Raw genomic sequence first — 21228 nt, 5'->3', positions numbered from 1 at the left:
GGCCTGGAGAATTCCCTGGACTAAGTCAACGGGGGTCGCAAAGAGTCAGACACGACTGAGCGACTTTCACTTTCACTACCTTGTTGGGGCTTATGCTTTGCCCTTGGACATGGGGTATCATTTTTTGGTGGGATCCAACTTTCTCCTGTTGATGGTTGTTCAGCAGTGAGTTGCAGTTTTGGAGTTCTCAAAGGAGAAGGTGAGCGCACATCCTTCTTCTCCATCATTTTGTGTAGGGGAAAGAAAAAAGCTATAGTCAAAGCTGTGGTTTTTCCAGTAGTCATGTTTGGATGTGAGAGTTGGACCATAAAGAAAGCTGGGTGCCAAAGAATTGATGCTTTTTAACTGTGATGCTGAAGAGTCCCTTGGACAGCAAAGAGATCAAACCAGTCAATCCTAAAGGAAATCAGTCCTGAATATTGATTGGAAGGACTGTTGCTGAAGGTGAAACTCCAATACTTTGGCCACCTGATTTGAAGAACTGACTCTTTGGAAAAGACCCTGATGCTAGGAAAGATTGAAGGCAGGAGGAGAAGGGGATGACAGAGGATGAGATGGTTGGGTGGCATCACCAACTCAATGGACACCAGTTTGAGTAAGCTCCGGGAGTTGGTAATGGACAGGAAGCCTGGCCTGCTGCAGTCCATGGGGTCACAAAGAGTCAGACATGACTGAGCGACTGAACTAAACTGAAAGAATATCAGGGACTTGTTGAAGGTCACAAACTAGTTAGTGGATAGACCAGACTGAAACTTAAGTCGCCTGACCCTTGGCTTACACATGGATGTTCTCTTGCGATGCTCAACAGTGTGACTTGTAAACAACTTTTAGTTGGATCTTGTTCTTTTATCCACCCGAACAGTCCCTGTCTTTTAATTGCTGTATGTAGACCATTCACATGCAAAGTGATTATTAAGATATGTGAATTAATATCTACCATATTTCTCTTTGCTATTCATTGCCCTTGTTCTTTGTTTCTTTCTTTTGTCTTCCAGTAATTTTCCTGTCTCCCATGGTTTTGTTTGAACATTTTACAGGGCTCTATTTTCTCTCCTCTCTTGACATGTCGATTATACTTCTTTTCAAATTCTTTTAGTCATTGCTCTAGAGTTTGCAAAATACATTTAAAGGTAATCCAAGTCCACTTTCAGGTAACACTGTACCATTTCATGGAACTGCACTCATATTCTCACTTTCTCTTTCTTGTCCCTTATGACATCTCTGTCATTCATTTCATACATCCATAAGCTATAATCACCAATTTCAGTTTTGCTATTATTATTACAAATCAATTATTATCTATTAGATCAATTAAGAATAATAAAATTTGAAAGTTTTATTTTACCTTCATTTATTCATTCTCTAATATTCTTTCTTTGTGTAGATCTTTCCTACCTGTGCCATTTTCCTTCACTATGAAGAATTTCTGGCATTTCTTGCCAGCAGATGTACCGGTGACAAATTTCTTCAATTTTTGTTTGTCTAAGAAAGTCTTTATTTCCCCTTCACTTTTGAAGAATAACTTTCTGAGTACAGAATTCAAGTATGTGGATTTTTCTTTCAACATTTATAATAGTTTACTCCGCTGTCTTCTCGCTGATATGTTTCTTAAGAGAACCCGGTATACCTGGTGTAATTCTTATCCTCACTTCCCTACAGGTGTTTTTTTCCCCCTCACTTTTTGGTTTCTTTCAAGATTTTCATTTTGTCTTTTATTTTTTTCCAGGTGAATATGATATGCTCAACAATAGATTTTTTGCTATTTATCCTGCTTGGTGCTTGCTCTCTGAACTTCCTAGATCAGTGGTTTGGTGTCTGTCTTTAATTTTAGAAACATCTCTTTCAGCCATTATTTCTTCACATATTTCTACTGTTTGTTCCTTCTTCTCTCCTGCCCACTCTCTTTTGCTCTTTCCCGCCTTCCCTCCTTTCTTTCCTTCCTTCTCCTTTTGGTATTCCCATTACACACACCTTACACCTTTTGTAGTTGTCCCACAGTTCTCAGATACTCTATTACAACCTTTTCACATTTCAGTTTGGGGAGACTGCCATCGACATGCCTTAAAGTTCAGTGACTCTTTCCTTAGCCATATCCAGTCTAGTGATGAGCCCATCAAAGACATTCTTCGTTTGTTACAGTTTTTCTGACTTCTGTCGGTTTCTTCTCATTCTTTCTTAGACTTCCCATCTCTCTGCTTATAATATCCATATGTTCTTGCATGGGGTTTACTTCTTCATTAGAGTCCTTAGCACATCAATTGTAATTATTTTAAATAGCCAGTCTGACAACTCCAACATCTCTCTCATATCTGAATCTGGTTCTGATGCTTGCTTTTTCTTTTAAAATGGTATGTTTTGCTTTTTGACATATTCCATAATGTTTTGTTGAGAGCTGGGCATGATGTACTGGGTAACATGGGACTGAGGAAATAGGGTTTTAGTGTGAGGGTTTTTTGCTTATCCGGCTAGGAATTAGGCTGTGTTACTGCGTGCAGTATCTGTAGTGTTGAAGGTCCAGTGACTTTCTTTTTGTCCCTGCATTGCTGGGTTTTCCTAGAGACTTCTTAAACAGGAGTTAAAGCTTTCAGTTCTTTCAGTTGAACCTCCTGTTGTACAGAATCCTTTGAGGGGACACCTCCTCCATGCCATGATTAGGTCTCAGTCTTCCATTGACCTGGAGCTGAGTATTTCCCCCCCTACCCCAGATTAGTCAGGCTTTGGTAAAATCCCAGTTGATTAAGCTCTGCTGAAATAATTTCTCTTAAGAACAGATCTTGCTAAGGGGAACAGAGAGCTCTATCTTGTATTTCAAAATGTTTACTTTTCTCCTGCTGCTGGAAGAGCAAGGGGATTTTTCTTGGTTGATCATAGCAAGAACCTGGAGGGCTCCTGGAGGGAAGATTCATGAAAGTGTGGGGTTGCCTGGACTGGACCCCCTAAGAGTTTTTCACTCTCACGCTCGCCCACACTAAACCTCCAGCAATTCATCAATTACAGCTTAAAGTATTGCTGCCACACTGCTGCCAGCTGCAGGCTTTTCCTCCTGGCCTCTGCTCCTGCTAGGCTGTGATTCTGTCTGTCTCTGTAGCTTTTGGTGCAGCAGTTTGCACTGTGACCTCAATTCTCTGACAGATCTAAGAGACTTGTTGATTTTTCAGTTTACTGGGCTTTTTTCTTTCTTGTTACAAAAGATAAGAGTAAATAACTTCCAAGCTCTTTACATATCAGACCAGAAAGTGGAAGTTGCAGTGTGATTCATAAATACAGTCAAGTGAATCTCAGAGTCATGGGCCATGAACTTTGGCAATTATATAACAACAAAACAACAACAGTTACTGAGCACTGACTACATACCGGCACTTCATTTAGCATTTTAGCCATCTGACAATGCCTGTACAAAGTAGATACTGTTCTTTTCCTCGTTTGATAGATGAAAACATTGAATCTTTCCAAGGACATACAGATTTAAGTAACAGAAGGGGAATTTGCATGCAGGCACCTTAACTCTAGAGGTCACCCTCTGATTGCAATGCCCTCATGCCTCTCCCAGCATTCAAGTGTCTATTTATCTTTCATTTGGCAGATACATGTGCCAAACATCATTTCCAGCACTGGAGAAGTAAAGGCCAAGGTTTCTGTTCTCATGAACATGTATATTCCAGTGGGAGAGACAGCAGATAAACAAGCAATGAATAAACAAGCTTATTCAGAAAGAGAAGGAATTCTCTAGGCCAGAATACTGGAGTGTCTTTCCCTTCTCCAGGGGATATTTCCAACCCAGGGATTGAACCCAGGTCTCCCACATTGCAGGCGGATTCTTTATCAGCTGAGCCACAAGGGAAGCCCAACCAGCAATGAATAGATAAGTTAATTTAGAAAGAGAGAAGAGCTGAAGAATTGAAACACAGTGTATGATAAAGAATGCCAGGGAGGGTGACTCCTTTAGAGAGTATGGTTAGAGAAATTGTCACGTAGGGGTGGCCTGAGAACTGAGACCTGATGGAGGGGACAGGTAGGGGAAGAGCATTCCAGATAGAAGGAGGAGTCAGAAGTGGGAACAAGTATGGCATGTTCAAGGAGGAGCAAGATGGCCCATGTGACTAGGCCACGTGAGTGAGGGAGAAGGTGGTCATAGGAGAGGCCAGAGAGGAGGGCTGGGCCACACCAGTGCAGGGCTCTGCCAGGAGTGGCAGGGAGTTTGGATAGTCTTCTAAAAGCCCTGGGGGCCCTTCCCTGTTGGTCCAGTAGCTGAGACTCTGTGCTTCCAATGCAGGGGGCCTGGGTTCAGTCCCTGGTTGGGGAACTTAGATGCTGCATGCCATGTGATGTAGCCAAAAAAATAAAATAAAATAAAGCCCCAGGAAGGCACTGCAAGCTTTTAGGCAGTGGAGCGACATGCCTCACTCATTTCAATGGCACATATGAGCCTCAGACCACCGTCATGAGACCCCAAAGATGTTGTACCAGATTCAGGATCAGGGACCCACCCCTAAGGCTGGGTCTTTCTGGGAGACTGCATGTGAGGCAGTGCCCTCGAGGACGGCTTGGGGTGTTGGCAGCAGCATGGAGTGACCATTGGTTAGAAGGAGAAGAAAACCCCAGAACGTGCCACAGGCTCAAGAATCCTGAAGCTTACGTGGCTCTTGGGTCCTGACTCTCACTGCAGAGCTCCTCTTTCAGGTTCTACCGCCTTCCCTAACAGCTACCCTAAGTTTCAGACGTACAACCTTTCTTCCACATGGTGGAAACATGTTCTCCTTCTTCTGTTGCGATGGGTGAATGTGGGTGGTTTCCTCCCACTGTGTCAACAGCCAGCGCAGAAGTGGTCCTGAACCCAGTGCCCAGAGAGGACTTCCCGGTATGGTTTTGGAAGATGACTCGCATGCCTGCCTCACACCATCTCCTTCTTGGAGGGCATCTTGCCCTCCTGGTCACCTCTGGTTTCAAGTAGAAATAGGGCTTCCTGGGTGGCTCAGCGGTAAAGATTCTGCCTGCCGATGCAGGGATAGCAGGAGGTGCGGGTTCAATCCCTGCATCAGGAAGATCCCCTAGAGGAGGAAATGGCAACTGTCTCTGGTGATATATGGATTCATCAAAGCATTGTTACATACATGCTGCTTTGTGACTCCATCAGGATCGAGAGACACTCCGAGAGATGACGGGGAGGAGGTGGGAGGCAGGGAAGAGGAGAAATTCTCCCAGGGCTACTGCATGGGGCTCAGCATTTTCCTTCCTTCTGGTAGGATAAACTACATATTTCCTGCCAAGAAAAATGTACCATTTAAGGTAGAGATTAAGATGGCTCTACCCGCCTAAAATGCTTCACCTCCTTCTTTGTTGCGGATCTAGGTCAGTGGAAACAGGTGACGTGAGGGAAACCATCTCAAGGGAAGGAAAAGGTAATCGCCTGAGGTGGCCTGAGAAGAGAGAGTAACTGCAGATGGACATGCCAACCAATAAGACTAGTCTGGTCTCTTGTGTTACTCTTCCCAAATGTAGCAAGACTTTATAAAATCTTACCCTCTTTGTACTACAGATGTGTTCCTAAGCATTTCAAGGTGATTAAATTTTGTAAGCAAATAATGACAGACTTTCAAGGCATATAGAGAGTTTTTATTGAAAGAAACACTTGGTAAAGTTGAGGGGTTTTTTGCAAACAAATAGCCAGCAGATTTTTACTGATACATGTGAATTTGGCTCCACACCTCTACTGAAAGATACTTCTAAGATGAATTTCACATGCAGTTCTGTCCATTTGGAATCTGTCTGGAAACATATTTTCAAGCTAAATGTTTCTTTCTCCTTTCTTTTCACACCTAAGATGGTTAAAAGTGCAGAGACAGGGCATCTTAACAGTATTCCGTCCCTACCCTCTCTTCACCTCTCTCCCCACCTCCACTCCCCGCTGCCAGTCTCTTCTGAAACCACAAAAGTTTGAAGCTGAGGGACATTAAAAGCTAAGTCATATCCCTTTTCTAACAACTGGAAAGTGCTGAGTCGCTCAGTTGTGTCCGACTCTGCAACCCTGTGGATGGTCGTCTGCCAGGCTCCTCTGTCCATGGGGATTCTCCAGGCAAGAATACTGGGGTGGGTTGCCATGTCCTTCAACAACTGAAAAATGAAGGCTCAAATATCATACTTATTTTTGTTTATTTTTTCCACATTGTCTCCAAAAAAATGCTGGTGGGTGTTGAAGGAGACTGTGTCATAGCGCCATTCCCTGACAAGCCATTTCTTCCTGTACCTGCCACCAAGCACTGGGGCTGAGCCAGCAGGTTGTCACTGCTTATTCTTCATTCCACTGCTCTCCTGCCAGACGCTCTTATGTTGCTGCTTTCTAGGTTTCCCAACCCACTGATTATTTTGCATTTTGGAAGATTTCTTTCCCAGCTGCCTTCATTTGCATTTTGCCTAAATCAAATCTCATTGTGATAATTTCTCTTCCTATTTCTAACCTCTTTAGATCCATCTGTGTTATTTCTTTGTCCCTCAATGATGTCTGCAGCACCCCCTAATTTGGCATCAACCAAAAATGTTATTAAATGTGTGCGGCTTGTTCCTAGTTATTAATGAAGATGCTAAATAAAGCTAGAGCTACAGCTACTTTGGAGCCTTCCATTAGCTGCATCCCCCACCCGATCCCCATAGACTCTGAGCTGTTTTTCATCTCTGGTTCTTGTTTATTAAAGTTCAGGCTTTTCAGTCATACTGTTCTAGTTCTTTCTAGTGCCAACCAGAGCTCTTGTCACAGGAATGTTTCAAGGATGCTGTTTTATATGCTTTATTAAGCTCCAGAGGTACAATAGCTACAGAAGTCATTGAATCAAGAATTTTAATTAACAGTAAAATTTATAGTTTCATATGCCGGAGGAAATTTTTCGCCTTTTAAAAACTCTTTTGCAAGGCAAACACATTTGATTACCCTTTATCTTCTCCTATTTATTCTTTAGAGCTTTTTGTGTAAATCTTCTAGTTAATTCTCTTTGAATTTAAAGGTGCATAAACCATTATGTGCTAGTGAAGAACACAGGCTATGAAAATGAAATGGCCCTTGTCATAAGAAACTTATGATCTGCTAGAGCAGGCTAGATTCATGTATAATGAAGAAGGACTCTACCCAGATGATGTGGCATTAAATTGCTTGAAAGTTTCAAACTGACTCTTAGGGCTGCAAAAATAGGAGTATGGGTTAGGATATTAGGATAAAACCTAATGCAGAAGGAAAATTTTGAGCTGAAAACTCAAAAGGAGAAAAGGATTTGCATTGGCAAGGAAGAAGGGGAAGATAGGGAAACATTGAGCAACAATGGCACCCCACTCCAGTACTCTTGCCTGGAAAATCCCATGGATGGAGGAGCCTGGTAGGCTGCAGTCCATGGGGTCGTGAAGAGTCAGACATGACTCAGCGACTTCACTTTCACTTTTCATTTTCATGCATTGGAGAAGGAAATGGCAACCCACTCCAGTGTTCTTGCCTGGAGAATCCCAGAGACGGGGGAGCCTGGTGGGCTGCCATCAATGGGGTCGCACAGAGTCGGACATGACTGAAGTGACTTAGCAGCAGCAGCAGCAGCAGTAGCAGAGACAGAGAAGGGCTTCTCAGGTGGAGCTAGTAGTAAAGAACCCGACTTTCGAAGGGAGATGTAAGAGAGGCAGATTTGATCCCTGAGTCGGGCTTCCCTTGTGGCTCAGCTGGTAAAGAATCTGCCTGCAATGTGGGAGACCTGGGTTCGATCACTGGGTTGGGAAGATCCCCTGGAGAAGGTAAAGGCTACCCAGTCCTTTATTCTTGCCTGGAGAATTCCATGGCCTTGTCCATGGGATCGAAAAGAGTTGGGCACAACTGAGCGACTTTCACTTCACTCACTTTGGGAAGATCCCCTGGAGGAGGGCATGGCAACCCACTCTAATATTCTTGCCTGGAAAAATCCCATGGACTGAGGAGCCTGGCAGGCTGCCGACCATAGGGTCACAGAGAGTCAGACGTGACAGAAGTGACTTAGCACAGCATAGCACTGAGAGAGAGAAATGATTGTGACATACTGCGTCGAGTCCCTGAGTAATAGAACATCGGTCTGATTGAAGAAAAAACGGGTGGCGCATTGCAGGTGTGCGGCGTCTCTCACCGACTGTACGGCATCTCTCAACGACTGTACGGCATCTCTCCCTGGACTGTACAGCATCTCTCACCGACTGTATGGCGTCTCTCACCGGACTGTAGGGCATCTCTCACCAAACGTGTCTGAGGCATCTTAAAGCCAGTGTGCCTTGAATCAAAGTTGTTACTCCGTCTTCTCCCTGAAACTACTTCTGTCCTAGTTTTGCCCATCAGAAATCTGGATGCCTTCCATGATTTCTCTAGCTCCCTAATCATCCCTCACCCAATATTTTAGCCCATCTCTTTAGGTTCTGCTGCACAGTTGTATCTTGTATCTGCATGCTTCTCATTTTTGCCACTCTCTAGTCTCAGCCTGGACTACTGCAAAAACCCCACACACGTGTCTTCCTCCTCCAGCAGTTGCCCTTCTCCATACTGCAGCCACACAGAACTTACTGAAAATGAAACCACTCTCCAACAAGAAAAGAAAATCTTTGAGTGACTGAGCGGTGCCTTTGAAGTGAAATCCAACCTTGTTATCATGACATAGATAGCCTGGTATGGTCAGGCTATTACATACCAATGCTTTTTCCACGACATGTGGGTGCACTTCAATATAATTCTAATACTAACCACTCGCATTGGCTTCAGATACACAAGGAAAGACACCACTTTGCTGACAAAGGTCCGTCTAGTCAAAGCTATGGTTTTTCTAGTAGTCACATACGGATGTGAGAGTTGGACCTTAAAGAAGGCTGAGCACCAAAGAGTTGATGCTTTTGAATTGTGGTGCTGGAGAAGACTCTTGAGAGTCCCTTGAACAGCAAGGGGATCTAACCAGTCAATCCTAAAAAAATCAATCCTGAGTATTCATTGGAAGGACTGATGCTAAAACTGAAACTCCAATACTTTGGCCACCTGATGCAAAGAGCTGACTCATTGAAAAAGACCCTGATGCTGGGAAAGATTGAAGGCAGGAAAAGAAGCGGAAGCAGAGGATGAGATGGTTCGATGGCATCACTGACTCAATGGACATGAGTTTGAGCAAACTCCGGGAGATAGTGAAGGACAGGGAAGCCTGATGCGCTGCAGTCTGTGGGGTCACAAAGGGTCAGACACGACTTAGTAACTTAGTCAAAAAACAACACAAGGGAAAGCTCCTGTCTTCCATATGGGTGCCCCTATTTCATATGCCAACCACAAGCAGGGGTCTCCAGTCCCCTCATACCTACAGATTCAGGGATTCCCACAATTCCCTCAGGTTTAATAATTTGCTAGAACAACTCACAGAACTAGAAAAGTGCTATACTTACTCTTACAGTTTTATTATAAAGAGTGGAATAGACACACAGTGGGAAGTCTGGGAGGATTCCTCACGCAGAGCTTCCTCACCTCTCCCCATGGAGTCAGGGGCCTCACTTTGCCTGCCTGCCTCTCTGTAGGTTCACCAGCCAGGGAGTTCCTCTGAACCTCAGCATCCAGAGCTTTTACTGGAGTTTCATTACAAAGGCTTGATTGGTTAAATCATTGGCCATGCTACTGAGCTCCATCTCCAGTCCCCTTCTCCTCCCAAAGTGCCAGCAGTCTAATCATATGCTTGATCTTTCTGGTGACTAGCCCCAATCCTGAAGCTATCCAGTGGTCCGTACTGAGTCATCTAATTAATGCAGTAAAGTCACTTCTATCATTTAGGAAATTCCAACAGATTTTGAAGCTCTCTGCCAGCAACCACTGGGGACAGGTATATCTTTATTATATAACAATACTTCTCAGATCTAATCTTGCACCACTCTTGCACCTCACCCACCAGACATGCTGGACTTCTCTTAACTCCTGGACTGTGCCAACTGCTTTCCTTTCCCTGAGACAATTCCTTCTTCCCTGTTTCATTCCCGCCCTATCTCCCCCCCAGCCTAAGAATATATGTCCAGTGCAATGGACATGAACTTGGGCAAACTTTGGGAGATGGTGAGGGACAGGGAGGCCTGGCAAGCTGCAGTCCATGGGGTCGCAAAGAGTCAGACACCACTGGGCGACTGAACAACAACAACAAGATTATCTGATTAGAAAGCCTTTGCCTGTCTCAATGTCATCCTTTTATCTCTCCATACTTATCTGCTTCATGGGACTAATTCCAATCTGAAATGATTTGATTTGTGTTTATGCCTCTATAAAATGTAAACTCCTAGATGACATAGCCTTGATTGTCTTGTTCCTTCTTTATCTTCTAGCACATACAAACATTCAGTAAATATTTATCAAACTAAAAAAAGTGGGAAAGATAATAATCAGGCCAGTTGAAGCTATTTGATTGCTAAGAAGAAGAAATGTTTAGGCTTGATGAGAACAGTGATATGAAGTTGTCAAATCAGAAGCAAGAGAATGATAGATATTTGGGGAGAATGAGTATGTGAAGTGTGATCACAGTTTATAAAATGTATTGTGGAAGGGAAAGGACTAGAGGCAGGAGGCCCTTTCCAGGTAAACTGATGGAAGTCTGAACAAGGGTGGTGAAGTAGGAGTGGAGTGAAAGGGGGAAGCTGAGGTTTTTAAGAAAGATGCCCTTGACATTTTTTCTTTTTAGGTTTAACTTTTTATTTTGAAATAATTTCAAACTGACAAAAAAGTTGCAAAAACATTATGAAGGACTCCTGTGTACCCTTCACCCAGATTCACTCATTGTTAACATATTGGTTCATTTGCTTTATTATTCTCTTTCTTTCTTTGTATGTGTGTAGAGTATGCATTCTTCTGTGTTATTTTTTTCATGAATCCTTTGCAAGTAAGCTATCAACTTCATGCCTCTTCATCCCTAAATACTTCAATGTGCATTTCCTAATGGGAAAGACATTTCACAGTAACACAATGCTGGTACCAACACCAGGGAATTTAATGTTGATACAGGACTGTATCCAGGGTCCTAGCCCAGGAACCAGCTCAAGATCCTCCATAACAGTGAGTTGACCTGTCCCTTTAGTCCCTTTCATTTGGAACAGTTCCTTGGTCTTTGAAGTTAGACATTTTTGAAGTATGCAGACCAGTGATTTTGCAGAATACTCCTCATTTTTGGTTTGCTGGAGTCTCCTTGTAACTTCACTCAGATTGGGCACTTGGGGCAGGAATGCTACGTTAATGATCTTGTGTCCTAGCATCAGACAAGAGGCCCATGATATCACTCTGTCACATTATTGGTGGTATGAACATAAATCGCTTAGCTAAGGTAGTGTCCACCTGTTTCTCCACGGTAAGATTACTATGTTTCCATTGGTAATCAATGAGTAATTTATGCTGAGATCCTATGAGCCGATGTAATATGTTTTTTATTTTAATCAACCTTTTGATTTTAGTAATTTTAGCACACCTTGGTGAGTCTTGCCTGAATCGGTTATTGGCAAAGCACCTGCAAAATGGTGATTTTTCTAGCTCCATTATTTTTTCTACATTTGTTGGTTGACATTTTACTTCTTATTTATTGTGGGTTCATGGGTTCTTATTTTATTAATCCATTCCTGTTAGTATTCATCTTAACACACCCAAATTATTCATCAGAGTACCCCAGTTTATTCAGTGGGAGCACTGGAGATGGACTCCTGTGTCCTTTTGACAGGTCCTCATCATATTTTGGAGCAATTCCTTACTTTCTCGTGTAACAAAATATACCAAGTTCCTCTTGTGCTTTTCCTGCCTTCGTCCTGGCACTAGCCATTACACCGAAGAGTTCTGATTCCTTTTCAGTGGGGAATGGTATTTAAAAACCAAGATCTGGGAGTGAGGTGTATCTGTGGGGATTGGACTGTCATTGTTTTCCAGGTCCTTTCTTCCCTGAAATTTTGACTCATTGAGTGAGAGAGATCTAGGTTAGGAGACTAAACAATGGTCAACTCACAGACCAAAATCATCCAAAACCCAAACTGGAACGATTCACAGAAGGCAAACTAGTCTACCAAGGTGCTGGTGCTAAGTCTGACTCTTTGCGACCACATGGACTGTAGCCTGCCAGGTTTCTCTGTCCACGGGATTCTCTAGCCAAGAATACTGGAGTGGGTTGCCATGCCCTCCTCCAGGGGATCTTCCCAACGCAGGGATCGAACCCACGTCTCTCATGTCTCCTTGCTGGCAGGCGAGTTCTTTACCATTGAGCTGCCAAAGAAGTCTACCAAGAGGACTGCCCAAGCCATCTTAAAAATGTGTCTTAAAAATGTGTCTTACACAAATGTATTCTTTGTGTAAGAATTTAAGTACTGGAGGAATAAAAGAAGACATGACTCACCCCTGCAGTCTTTAAGTTTTGTCAGCAAACACTTTCTAAATGCTAAAACTGGTTTTTCAACATTCGCCGGCTCCTAAAACTTCCCCAGGCTTAGCACTACATGAGGGCCAGACAGCAGGTGGGGACTTGTTCTGTCGAAGCTGCAATTTGCCAGGTGGTGAAGGCTGATGCCAGGCCTTCCTGGGGACTTTCTGGGCCCTTCTTACAGATTGTCAGTGTTATCTGGAGGGAAATCAGTACTGACCCAGTATCGACTGTGGGGAAAGCACCGAACGTTCTTCACTGTTTGAATAGCGCAGTGTTGTCATCTGAACTGGGGGAGATGAGATTCAGACTTGGAGACTGAGATAAAGTCTGTTTCGAATGGGTCTTCAGGTCCCTGAAGAGTGGAGGCCACAGCGTCTTTCCCTCTTTGATGAAACGACTCCTTTCTCAGACAGGATGCCATTACTCAGAAAAGACTCACACACACACACACACTCTACTCGAAAACTTGCCTGTTGAAAGCTGACATGTTGGTCCTAGTTTCTTTTTCACTGCTGACTGGAAACGAAGGTGTATTACGAATATAAGTTGGAATTACCTGGGGGTGTGTTTTGAGACCACCTGGTAAACGTTCCCTTTAGGAATTGTAAGCAGCCGCACACTCGAATTAGGGGACAGAACAGCCACACGGGTGTCTGGTCAGAAGCAAGCATCTGTTTGCAGTTCATCTAGGGGAAAGGCAGCCAGTGATGCCAGTCTCAGCAGGGAACTCTGCTCAATGTTATGTGGCAGCCTGGATGGCAGGGGTGGTGGAGTTTGGGGGAGAATGGATATGTGTATGTGCATGGCTAAGTCCCTTTGCTGTCCACCTGAAACTATCACACTGTTAATCGACTGTACTCCCATATGAAATGAAAAGTTGAAAAAATGATTCTGGTCTTAGATCTGTTGACTGGGACAAGCTCAATGCCGTTCACACTTGGTCTTCATCTCACTACCCAGAGCAAATGAGGCAGGTCGTAAAAGACAGGTTCCCCTACTGCCATGTAGAGGATTAGACTCAAGAATTTATTTTCAATATAAAAAGAGGTTGGGAGAAAAGTAGCTCTGATAGAGCAGATTCTTTCTAATCTGCTTCAGTGGAGCTTTTGAGATTGATTACCTTTAGTCAAGTCCCAGAGAACACGCAAAGGCTGAGCTTATGGAGAAATATCACCACAGGATCAATTTCAGTTTCTACAGTCTCAGCAGGGACCCGGTTAGGGATATTATCTATGATGGAGAGTGAAGTAATAAAGGTACAGGACCCAGGGTGAGTTTCAGTGAGGGCACTGTCACTGTACTTGAGTTGGGATTGGTTGATTAGTGCTCATAAGAACAGAGATCAAAGAAGGGTGATATAAAGATGTATCTCTGACTGCCTTACTAGATGAATATTACTGCCTCATCATTTTTTACTAACACGGGGCTGGTGGCAGAAGCTGATTGTTTTAATTCAGGTATATAGAAACTTAGAAATAATTTGTTACCCTCATATTACAGAAGAAAAACTTGATTATTTTAAAAATGTAACAAACAAAGAAAAAAAAGTCATCCAGTGCCCCACTTCCTAGGGAGAACAGCTGTAAACAGATTGACATATACTTTAACATTTTTCTATGCTTAAATACATATTCTTATCAAGAATCCATTCGTTCTTGTGTTCATGCTCATTCATGTCTGACTCTTTGCGACCCTATGGACTGTAGCCCACCAGGCTCCTCTGTCCATGGGATTCTCTAGGCAAGAGCACTGGAGTGGGTCACCATTTCCTGCTCCAGGGGATCTTCCTGACTTGGGGTTCAAACCCGCGTCTCCTGGGTCCCCTGCATTGGTAGGTGGATTCTTTACCTGTGAGCCACCAGGGAAGCCCAATGCGTGCATTACTCTATCACTTATTTTGTCTTTCACTTAACTACTTTCTACCTCGCCTCTCCATGTCAATACTACAGTATCATTTTTTTTTTTTTGTCATTTTTTTTAAAAGATTTTTTTGGTGTGGACCATTTTAAAAGTCTTTATTGAATTTCTTACAATATTGCTTCTATTTTATGTTTTGGTTTTTATTTTTGGCCCTGAGGCATGGGGGTTCTTATTTCACCTGCCAGGGATCGAACCCACACCCCCTGCATTAGAAGGTGAAGTCTTAACCACTGGACCACCAGGGAAGTCCCTTTTTGCTAGTTTGAAATACAGAACCAACAGATGCTCTTGTTAAACATTTCTGAGTATAGAATAAAAAGTATTTCTCCTACCTTCCAGTCTTCCTTCCTTGATGTAACCCTACATGAACCCTACATGTGTACTTCATGTTTCTCTCCAGAAAATTTCTATGGACACACACACACACACACACAAACAGTATTCAATTAGTGAATGTATCACAAGGTAGTAAGTAAAATCCTGTTATGTGGAAAATCAGGGTTTTTCCAAGTTCAGTGGACATCTTTGTGATTAAACATTTACACACAGCCATGATTATTTCTCTAAGATAAACTCCAGAAAACAAGTCACACCATTTTAGCACGTCTGATATGTGCAGTGCATTCGCCCTTCATATGATTTATGCCAGTTTCTCACTGTCATCCATAAGGAACTTGGACTTTTTAAAAATCTTTAAAAGTATAACACATATAGAAAAGTGTCCAAGTCATGGGTTCAACCTGCCCTGTCCAATACGGTAACCACCAGCCACACGTGGCACACTGGAAATGTGGATGGTCCAAACTGAGGTATGCTGAAAGTGTAAAATACCCAGTTTTGAAGAAGTGGTCCAGAAAAAAGTCCTGGGAAATATTTCATTAATGATTTTATGCTTATAATATATTGAATGACATTTTGGATGTAGTCTGTTTAGTAAAGATACATGAGTAAAATTGATTCCACTTGTCTAATTTCACTGTTTTCGTGTAGTTACTAGGGAAATGCAAGTCAGTGTGTGGCTTGCACTGTGTGTGTCGTGGACAGCACAGAGTAGGACCCCGTACAGATCCTCAGATAATAAACCGGCCACTGAGGGCTGCACTCCTGATAGGCTCTCTTCCTCTCCCGCTCCTCCCGCCCCGCGCCCACCTGTGCCTCAGGTACAGCCAGCGCTCTTAGCACTAATGTAGCCCCTTCACCACCACCAATCCTCTGTAGGGTTCAGTTCAGCTGCTCAGTCGAAGCCGACTCTCTGCGACCCCATGGACGGCAGCACTCCAGGCCTCCCTGTCCATCACCAACTCCCGGAGCTTGCTCAAACTCATGTCCATCGAGTCAGTGATGCCATCCAACCATCTCAGCCTCTGTCATCCCTCTCCTCCTGCCTTCAGTCTTTCCCTCTGTCAGGAATGGTCAGTAAACACGTGGCGAATGCCCACTTTTGAAGGTAACGGGGTACTTAGACCGTAATCTACCGGAACCGACCGGAAGTACAAGGTTTCAGGTGCATCATGTGCTAATTGCTGAGAAAGGGTATATGACACACACACATACTTCAGGAATTGCTGCTGGATTCAACATCATGCTCCTGCTAAAATGTGCACACAGAGCATGGAAAGACGGAATATGCAGACTTGATGGACAGTTCATTGATGCAAGGCTGCCGTCTCTTATCAGCCCTCAGCTTTCACTTCCTCACTTATTGATTGTACCAGACACACCCTTGGTGCACACACCTTTTCATCAAACACGAGTGCTGTTCCCACGTTGGCTTCCACACCCAACCTGAAGTGTGGAAGCAAAATGCAGAGAAGTAGGAAGAAAAAGCCCTAGGGATTAGCGTGTGACTCTTGCTTCCTTTCTGCCCTATTGTTGGCTTATGTCTTGTTCTTTGAGTCACTTTTTCACTGGACTCAATTTTAGAGTAAAAAATAAATAAAAGAGTTTTCAAAGTACCTCATAAAGTATTTGGGCTCCATTGTATGCTCAATTATTTGGAATGTGGCCAAAATCCTTGCTTCATTCCATTGCTTCATTCAGAGTAGCTTCTGTAGGGAAGGTCTCCAAGGTGAGAGGAATTAAAGAAACATCTCTGCTGCAACTTGTCCTCATTATCACTCTTTTGTTGTTGTTATATCATGCTTAATTTTATAAGAATAATGTTTTAGCCCTTTGGAGCCCGCCACTTAGTTTTTATAAAATTGCATTGTAATAAATTCGAGTCAACATAGCCTTTTAACAAGAAAAATGAGACTTCTCTTTCAAAGATTCCCTCTCCCCTGAACTTGAAGGATAAGGGAAATATCTTGTTGAAATTAGTGTGAACTAAGAACCGGAGGAGCTCCATCTTTGCTCTGTGATTAGTTTAACTTACTAGGTGAACTTGAATACATATCTTCTAAGCCTTAATTTTGCCATCTGTGAACTGGGGAGAGAGTGTTCCCCCATCTTCCTATGTTCAGATGGGTTTGCAATAAAAGCAATATATTGGATGAAAAAGTAATAAATTATTCCCCAGGCTGCAGTGATCTTGACATTTACAATTCCTTCCTGACTCGATTCTGTGATTGTAAGTAATGAATGCTTTCACTCTTTCCAACCACTGTGTTTCAACACACTGGTAAAATTTAAAGACCTCTTATCACAGTAAGCCAAGCTATAATTTTCGCCTTACACAGACTTCTAAGCACCTTTTTCCCTCTTTGCATTCAAAGCTGAGCATATACTTCTTAAGGTCTTTCTACTTTCCCTCGTTATCCCATTACCAAAATGTTAAGTAAATTTTTAAAGTTATAAGATAAAGAAGATTGAATCACCTTCCACCAGCACTGGGTGAGCTAGAGACACACACACATACAAAATTCCATAAATCCTTTCCTGATTAAAAGAACTGTTAAAACTTTGAGAAAAAAGCAGTTCTCTCTCTTCTCATCATTAGGAAGAACCCAATATCTGTGAAATGACAGATTCCTAATGAAAGCATGATTCAGTACTGAATAATACAGTATAAAACATTATTACCTCTTTTTAAATGGCTTATACACTATATACATTTATTTTTATTTTCAGATTATAGTTGACCCCTGAACAAGTCGGAGGTTAATCCACCTATAATTTTTTGTTGACTTTTCCTATCTGTGGTTCCTTTACATCCTCAGAGTCAACCAACCTCAAACCATGAAGTACTATAGCATTTCCTATTGAAAGATATCTGTGTATAAGTGGATCTGTGCAATTCAAACCCATGTTGTTCAAGGGTCAGCTGCAATTTTCCTATCAAAAATGCTACTTCCCGACTTAATTTGCCATTCTCAAAGTTTTGAAAGCATTCTCAAATAATAGCAAAACAGTATAAATTGAAAAAGTCTATAGATCTCTCTGGCCCATGGCTATAATAGTTAAGGTTTCATTAACAGTTTCAGCTGAAATACTTCCTCGGATAGCTTACCTAGGACCTCCAGACCCTGACATTGTCTCCCATCATGAGGTCAACAGCCGATCCCCCATGTGCCTGAGCCCCGCCCCATTTGTGGGTTTGGCAGAATCTGCTGGACTCCGACGTGTCTGCTTCTTTGGGCACCAGAGTCTCTCTTGGGATTCCAGTGAGTGCCGCCTGCCTCTCCACATGGGATGCTGCCAAGCAGACCAGATTCCTCAAAGAGCCAAGTCCCCTCCCTTCCTGTCTGTGACACACTGTTAGAGCAGTCCTCAGACAATGTTATTTGTGCCTTGGCATTTTGCAGAGATTTGGTCAAGTAGCTCTTTGGGCTTTTACTTACTGACTTCCTGTTCTCTGGTGTGTTGGACAGGAAGCCCATTGAAGAGAAGGAGGAAGGATAGAGAGAGTCAGGCCAAGAACTAACCCCCTTCTATACTCAGGGTTGCCCCTTTCCTTGAGGATGAATGTCTCTTTTCTGGACATGAACGATCTCCCAGTGGGCTTCAGTTCAGTTCAGTTCAGTTGCTCAGTTGTGTCCGACTCTTTGCGACCCCATGAATCGCAGCACGCCAGGCCTCCATGTCTATCACCAACTCCCAGAGTTCACTCAGACTCACGTCCATCGAGTCGAGGATGCCATCCAGCCATCTCATCCTCTGTCGTCCCCTTCTCCTCCTGCCCCCAATCCCTCCCAGCATCAGGGTCTTTTCCAATGAGTCAACTCTTCACTTCAGTAGTCGCCACCAGAACTTTCTTCTGGCTTCCTTACTAGTTCACTCAACAAGGCAGAACCTCCTACAGTGGGCACATCCTAATTCCCTGGTGGCTCAATCAGTAAAGAATCCACCTGCAATGCAGGAAACCCAGGTTCAATCCCTGGGTGGAGAAGATCCCCTGGAGGAGGGCATGGCAACCCACTCCAGTATTCTTGCCTGGAGAATCCCATGCACAGAGGAGCCTGGCAGGCTGCAGTCCATAAGGTCTCACAGAGTTAAACATGACTGAAGTGACTTAGCACACACGCAAGGACAAGCTAAGATGCCTACTCAGTGAGGATGTATTTTTGTTTGGATGAAAACCACCCCAAACCAACCCCCGGGGGATTGAATTTGAGGTTGAGAGACTGTGAGTTGAGGATGGAGCAAGTCTGCCAGTGGTGAGGCTGGAAGTGGGAGCGGGAGTAGGCAGGGGGGCGGAAATTGGGGAACTTTCAGGAAACGCCGGGATGCTTGATCCTTTCACTCAGGTCTGCCTTCTCCCTGCAGAACGACATCTTCGAGTGGTCGAGGGACCACCGAGTCCATCACAAGTACTCAGAGACGGACGCTGACCCGCACAATGCCCGCCGGGGCTTCTTCTTCTCCCACATCGGCTGGCTCTTTGTCCGCAAGCATCGGGACGTCATTGAGAAGGGGAGGAAACTTGACGTCACCGACTTGCTGGCTGACCCTGTGGTCCGGTTCCAGAGAAAGTAAGTGAACAAGCACCATCGATGTCCCTGAGGGACAGGACCCAGAGACAGAGCCCAGTGGGGTGTAATAATATCCCCAGGCAGTTCCCCTGCAGAGTGGATCTTCCTGCAGTCGCTCTCTGTTGATTCATTCCCTTTTGATCATGATGTTTTCCTCTGTTCACACATTTGTTTTGAATCTGACCTTGATTTTGAAATGGACTTCCTGTAAGCCCACTTGTCATTTCTTTCCGACCCATCTGCGTGACTGATTTCATGGAATGTTTCTGTTGTTTTCCTCACTCGCTCGTCCGTGTTTCCCTGGGCTGGCGAGGAGGGCAGAGAGGATTTGCTTTATTTTAGTGACACGCTGGACTCTACCGGGACTAGCCTCCCTCTCAGTCCCCTGCTCTGTGCTCCCGGGATGCTCCCCTTCCCCACTCCTGGAAATGTTAACACCAGAAGGTTTCTGTGCAGAGAAAACATGCCCGGGTAACAAAGAGCCTCAGAGCGCTGTGTGCATGCACGGTGTCAGCTGAGCAGTTTCAGCCCGTCAGCGTTTACAGGGTGACTCTCCTTTCAACAACCCGCCGGTGATAGCCTGCCTGTCACTGCTGCAAGTGGGGAGCATCCAAGGTTCACATTTCCACTAGGAAGCTGGCTGCATCCATGTTGCTCTAGATCTGCAGAGCTGGCCACAATGTGTTAGTGTTAGTTGCTCAGTCATGTACGACTCTTTGCGACCCTGTGGACTGTAGCCCACCAGGCTCTTCTGTCCATGGGATTCTCCAGGCAAGAATACTGGAGTGGGTTGCCATTGCCCTCTCCAGGGGATCTACCTGACCCAGAGATCAAACCCAGGTCTCTGGCATTGTAGGCAGATTCTTTACCATCTGACCCACCAGGGAATCTCATGTTGGTTTAAATCAGCAGAGTTGGCCACAATGAGAGCACTTATAAATAGATTCCTTGCCCCCAAAACAATGGATTTATGTGCAAAGAGAGATGATTTGAGAATGGCATTCTAGTGAGATCCTTGAGTTGGTATGGTGGACAAATAGTCCCTGGATACCATCTCCACTGACAGGCAAGAATCATTTGAAGCGTTCTCTCAAACGGAATCTCCTGATAATGGAAATGGAGTCTGTACCTTTGACGCAAAGTTCCTTGCGTGAGAGGAAGTATGGCTTAGAAATGTGCCCCTTTGATCCTTTAGCCTCTCTTCTCACATCGAAGATGGTGATGAGAAAAGGGAGGGTGGAAGAGACAGGTTGCACAGGCCTGCACTTGAGTGCCTCCACATCCTTGCAAAAGAGCTGACTGCTCTCAGGGCGCAGCTGTGGCTGTAAGATGGGGGGAACAGTAGCACCTGTCTCTTACAGTTTTTGTGAGGACATAATGAAAACAAAAAGGATGGGAAATGCCTGGCACATGGTATAGATTCGTGATGACTCACGCCCTGGGTGGGAGCTACTCCAATCCCCCCACTGCTTCCTTTCTTTTTTCTAAGTTGTGCTGGGTCTTTGCTGTGGTGGGCTCAGGAGTTGTGGTGCATGAGATTAGTTGCCAGCATGTGGGACGACCTTAGTTCCCCAACCAGGGATCGAACCTTTTGTCCCCTGCATTAGAAGGAGGATTCTTAATCACAAGACCACCAGGGAAGTCTGCGAACCTCTGCTTCTGTTGGCTTCACCACAGGCTCTTCTTTCTCTCCTCCATACAGTTCTTTCAGGCGGATGCAACAAGTTATCGATAGCCAAAAATTTTATAGCAGAAAATAATAAGATGCTTTCAATTAAATGACTTCTTGATTCTAATTTTTTTTGTCATGAGGGTAAAATAGGAAAATCTGCAGACTTCAGAGAAGTAGAAAGAAAATCACCCACAGTTCTAACACATAAACACAACCACAGTTTAGATTCTATAATATCTTCTACATTTATGCATACATTTGACATATTTTTACATGATGAAAGTCATACGCTTATGTAATTTTATGTCTTGCCTTTTAACTTCAGATTATG

General features: G+C 43.9%; 1 protein-coding gene across 1 annotated transcript in view; it reads left to right on the top strand.

Annotated features, from left to right (window-relative positions):
- The window catches only part of SCD5 (stearoyl-CoA desaturase 5), a 172510-nt gene that overhangs the window by 106354 nt on the left and 44928 nt on the right, over positions 1–21228 (top strand). The window contains exon 3 of the mRNA XM_040237206.1: positions 19020–19225. Within this exon, the coding sequence (XP_040093140.1) occupies positions 19020–19225 (206 nt within the window). The remainder of the gene's footprint in view (positions 1–19019; positions 19226–21228) is intronic.

This window comes from Oryx dammah, unplaced genomic scaffold (assembly GCF_014754425.2).
Source record: "Oryx dammah isolate SB20612 unplaced genomic scaffold, SCBI_Odam_1.1 HiC_scaffold_3, whole genome shotgun sequence".
Taxonomy (NCBI): domain Eukaryota; kingdom Metazoa; phylum Chordata; class Mammalia; order Artiodactyla; family Bovidae; genus Oryx; species Oryx dammah.
The sequence above is the reverse complement of the archived record's forward strand: the minus strand, read 5'-3'. Positions and strand labels throughout refer to the sequence as shown.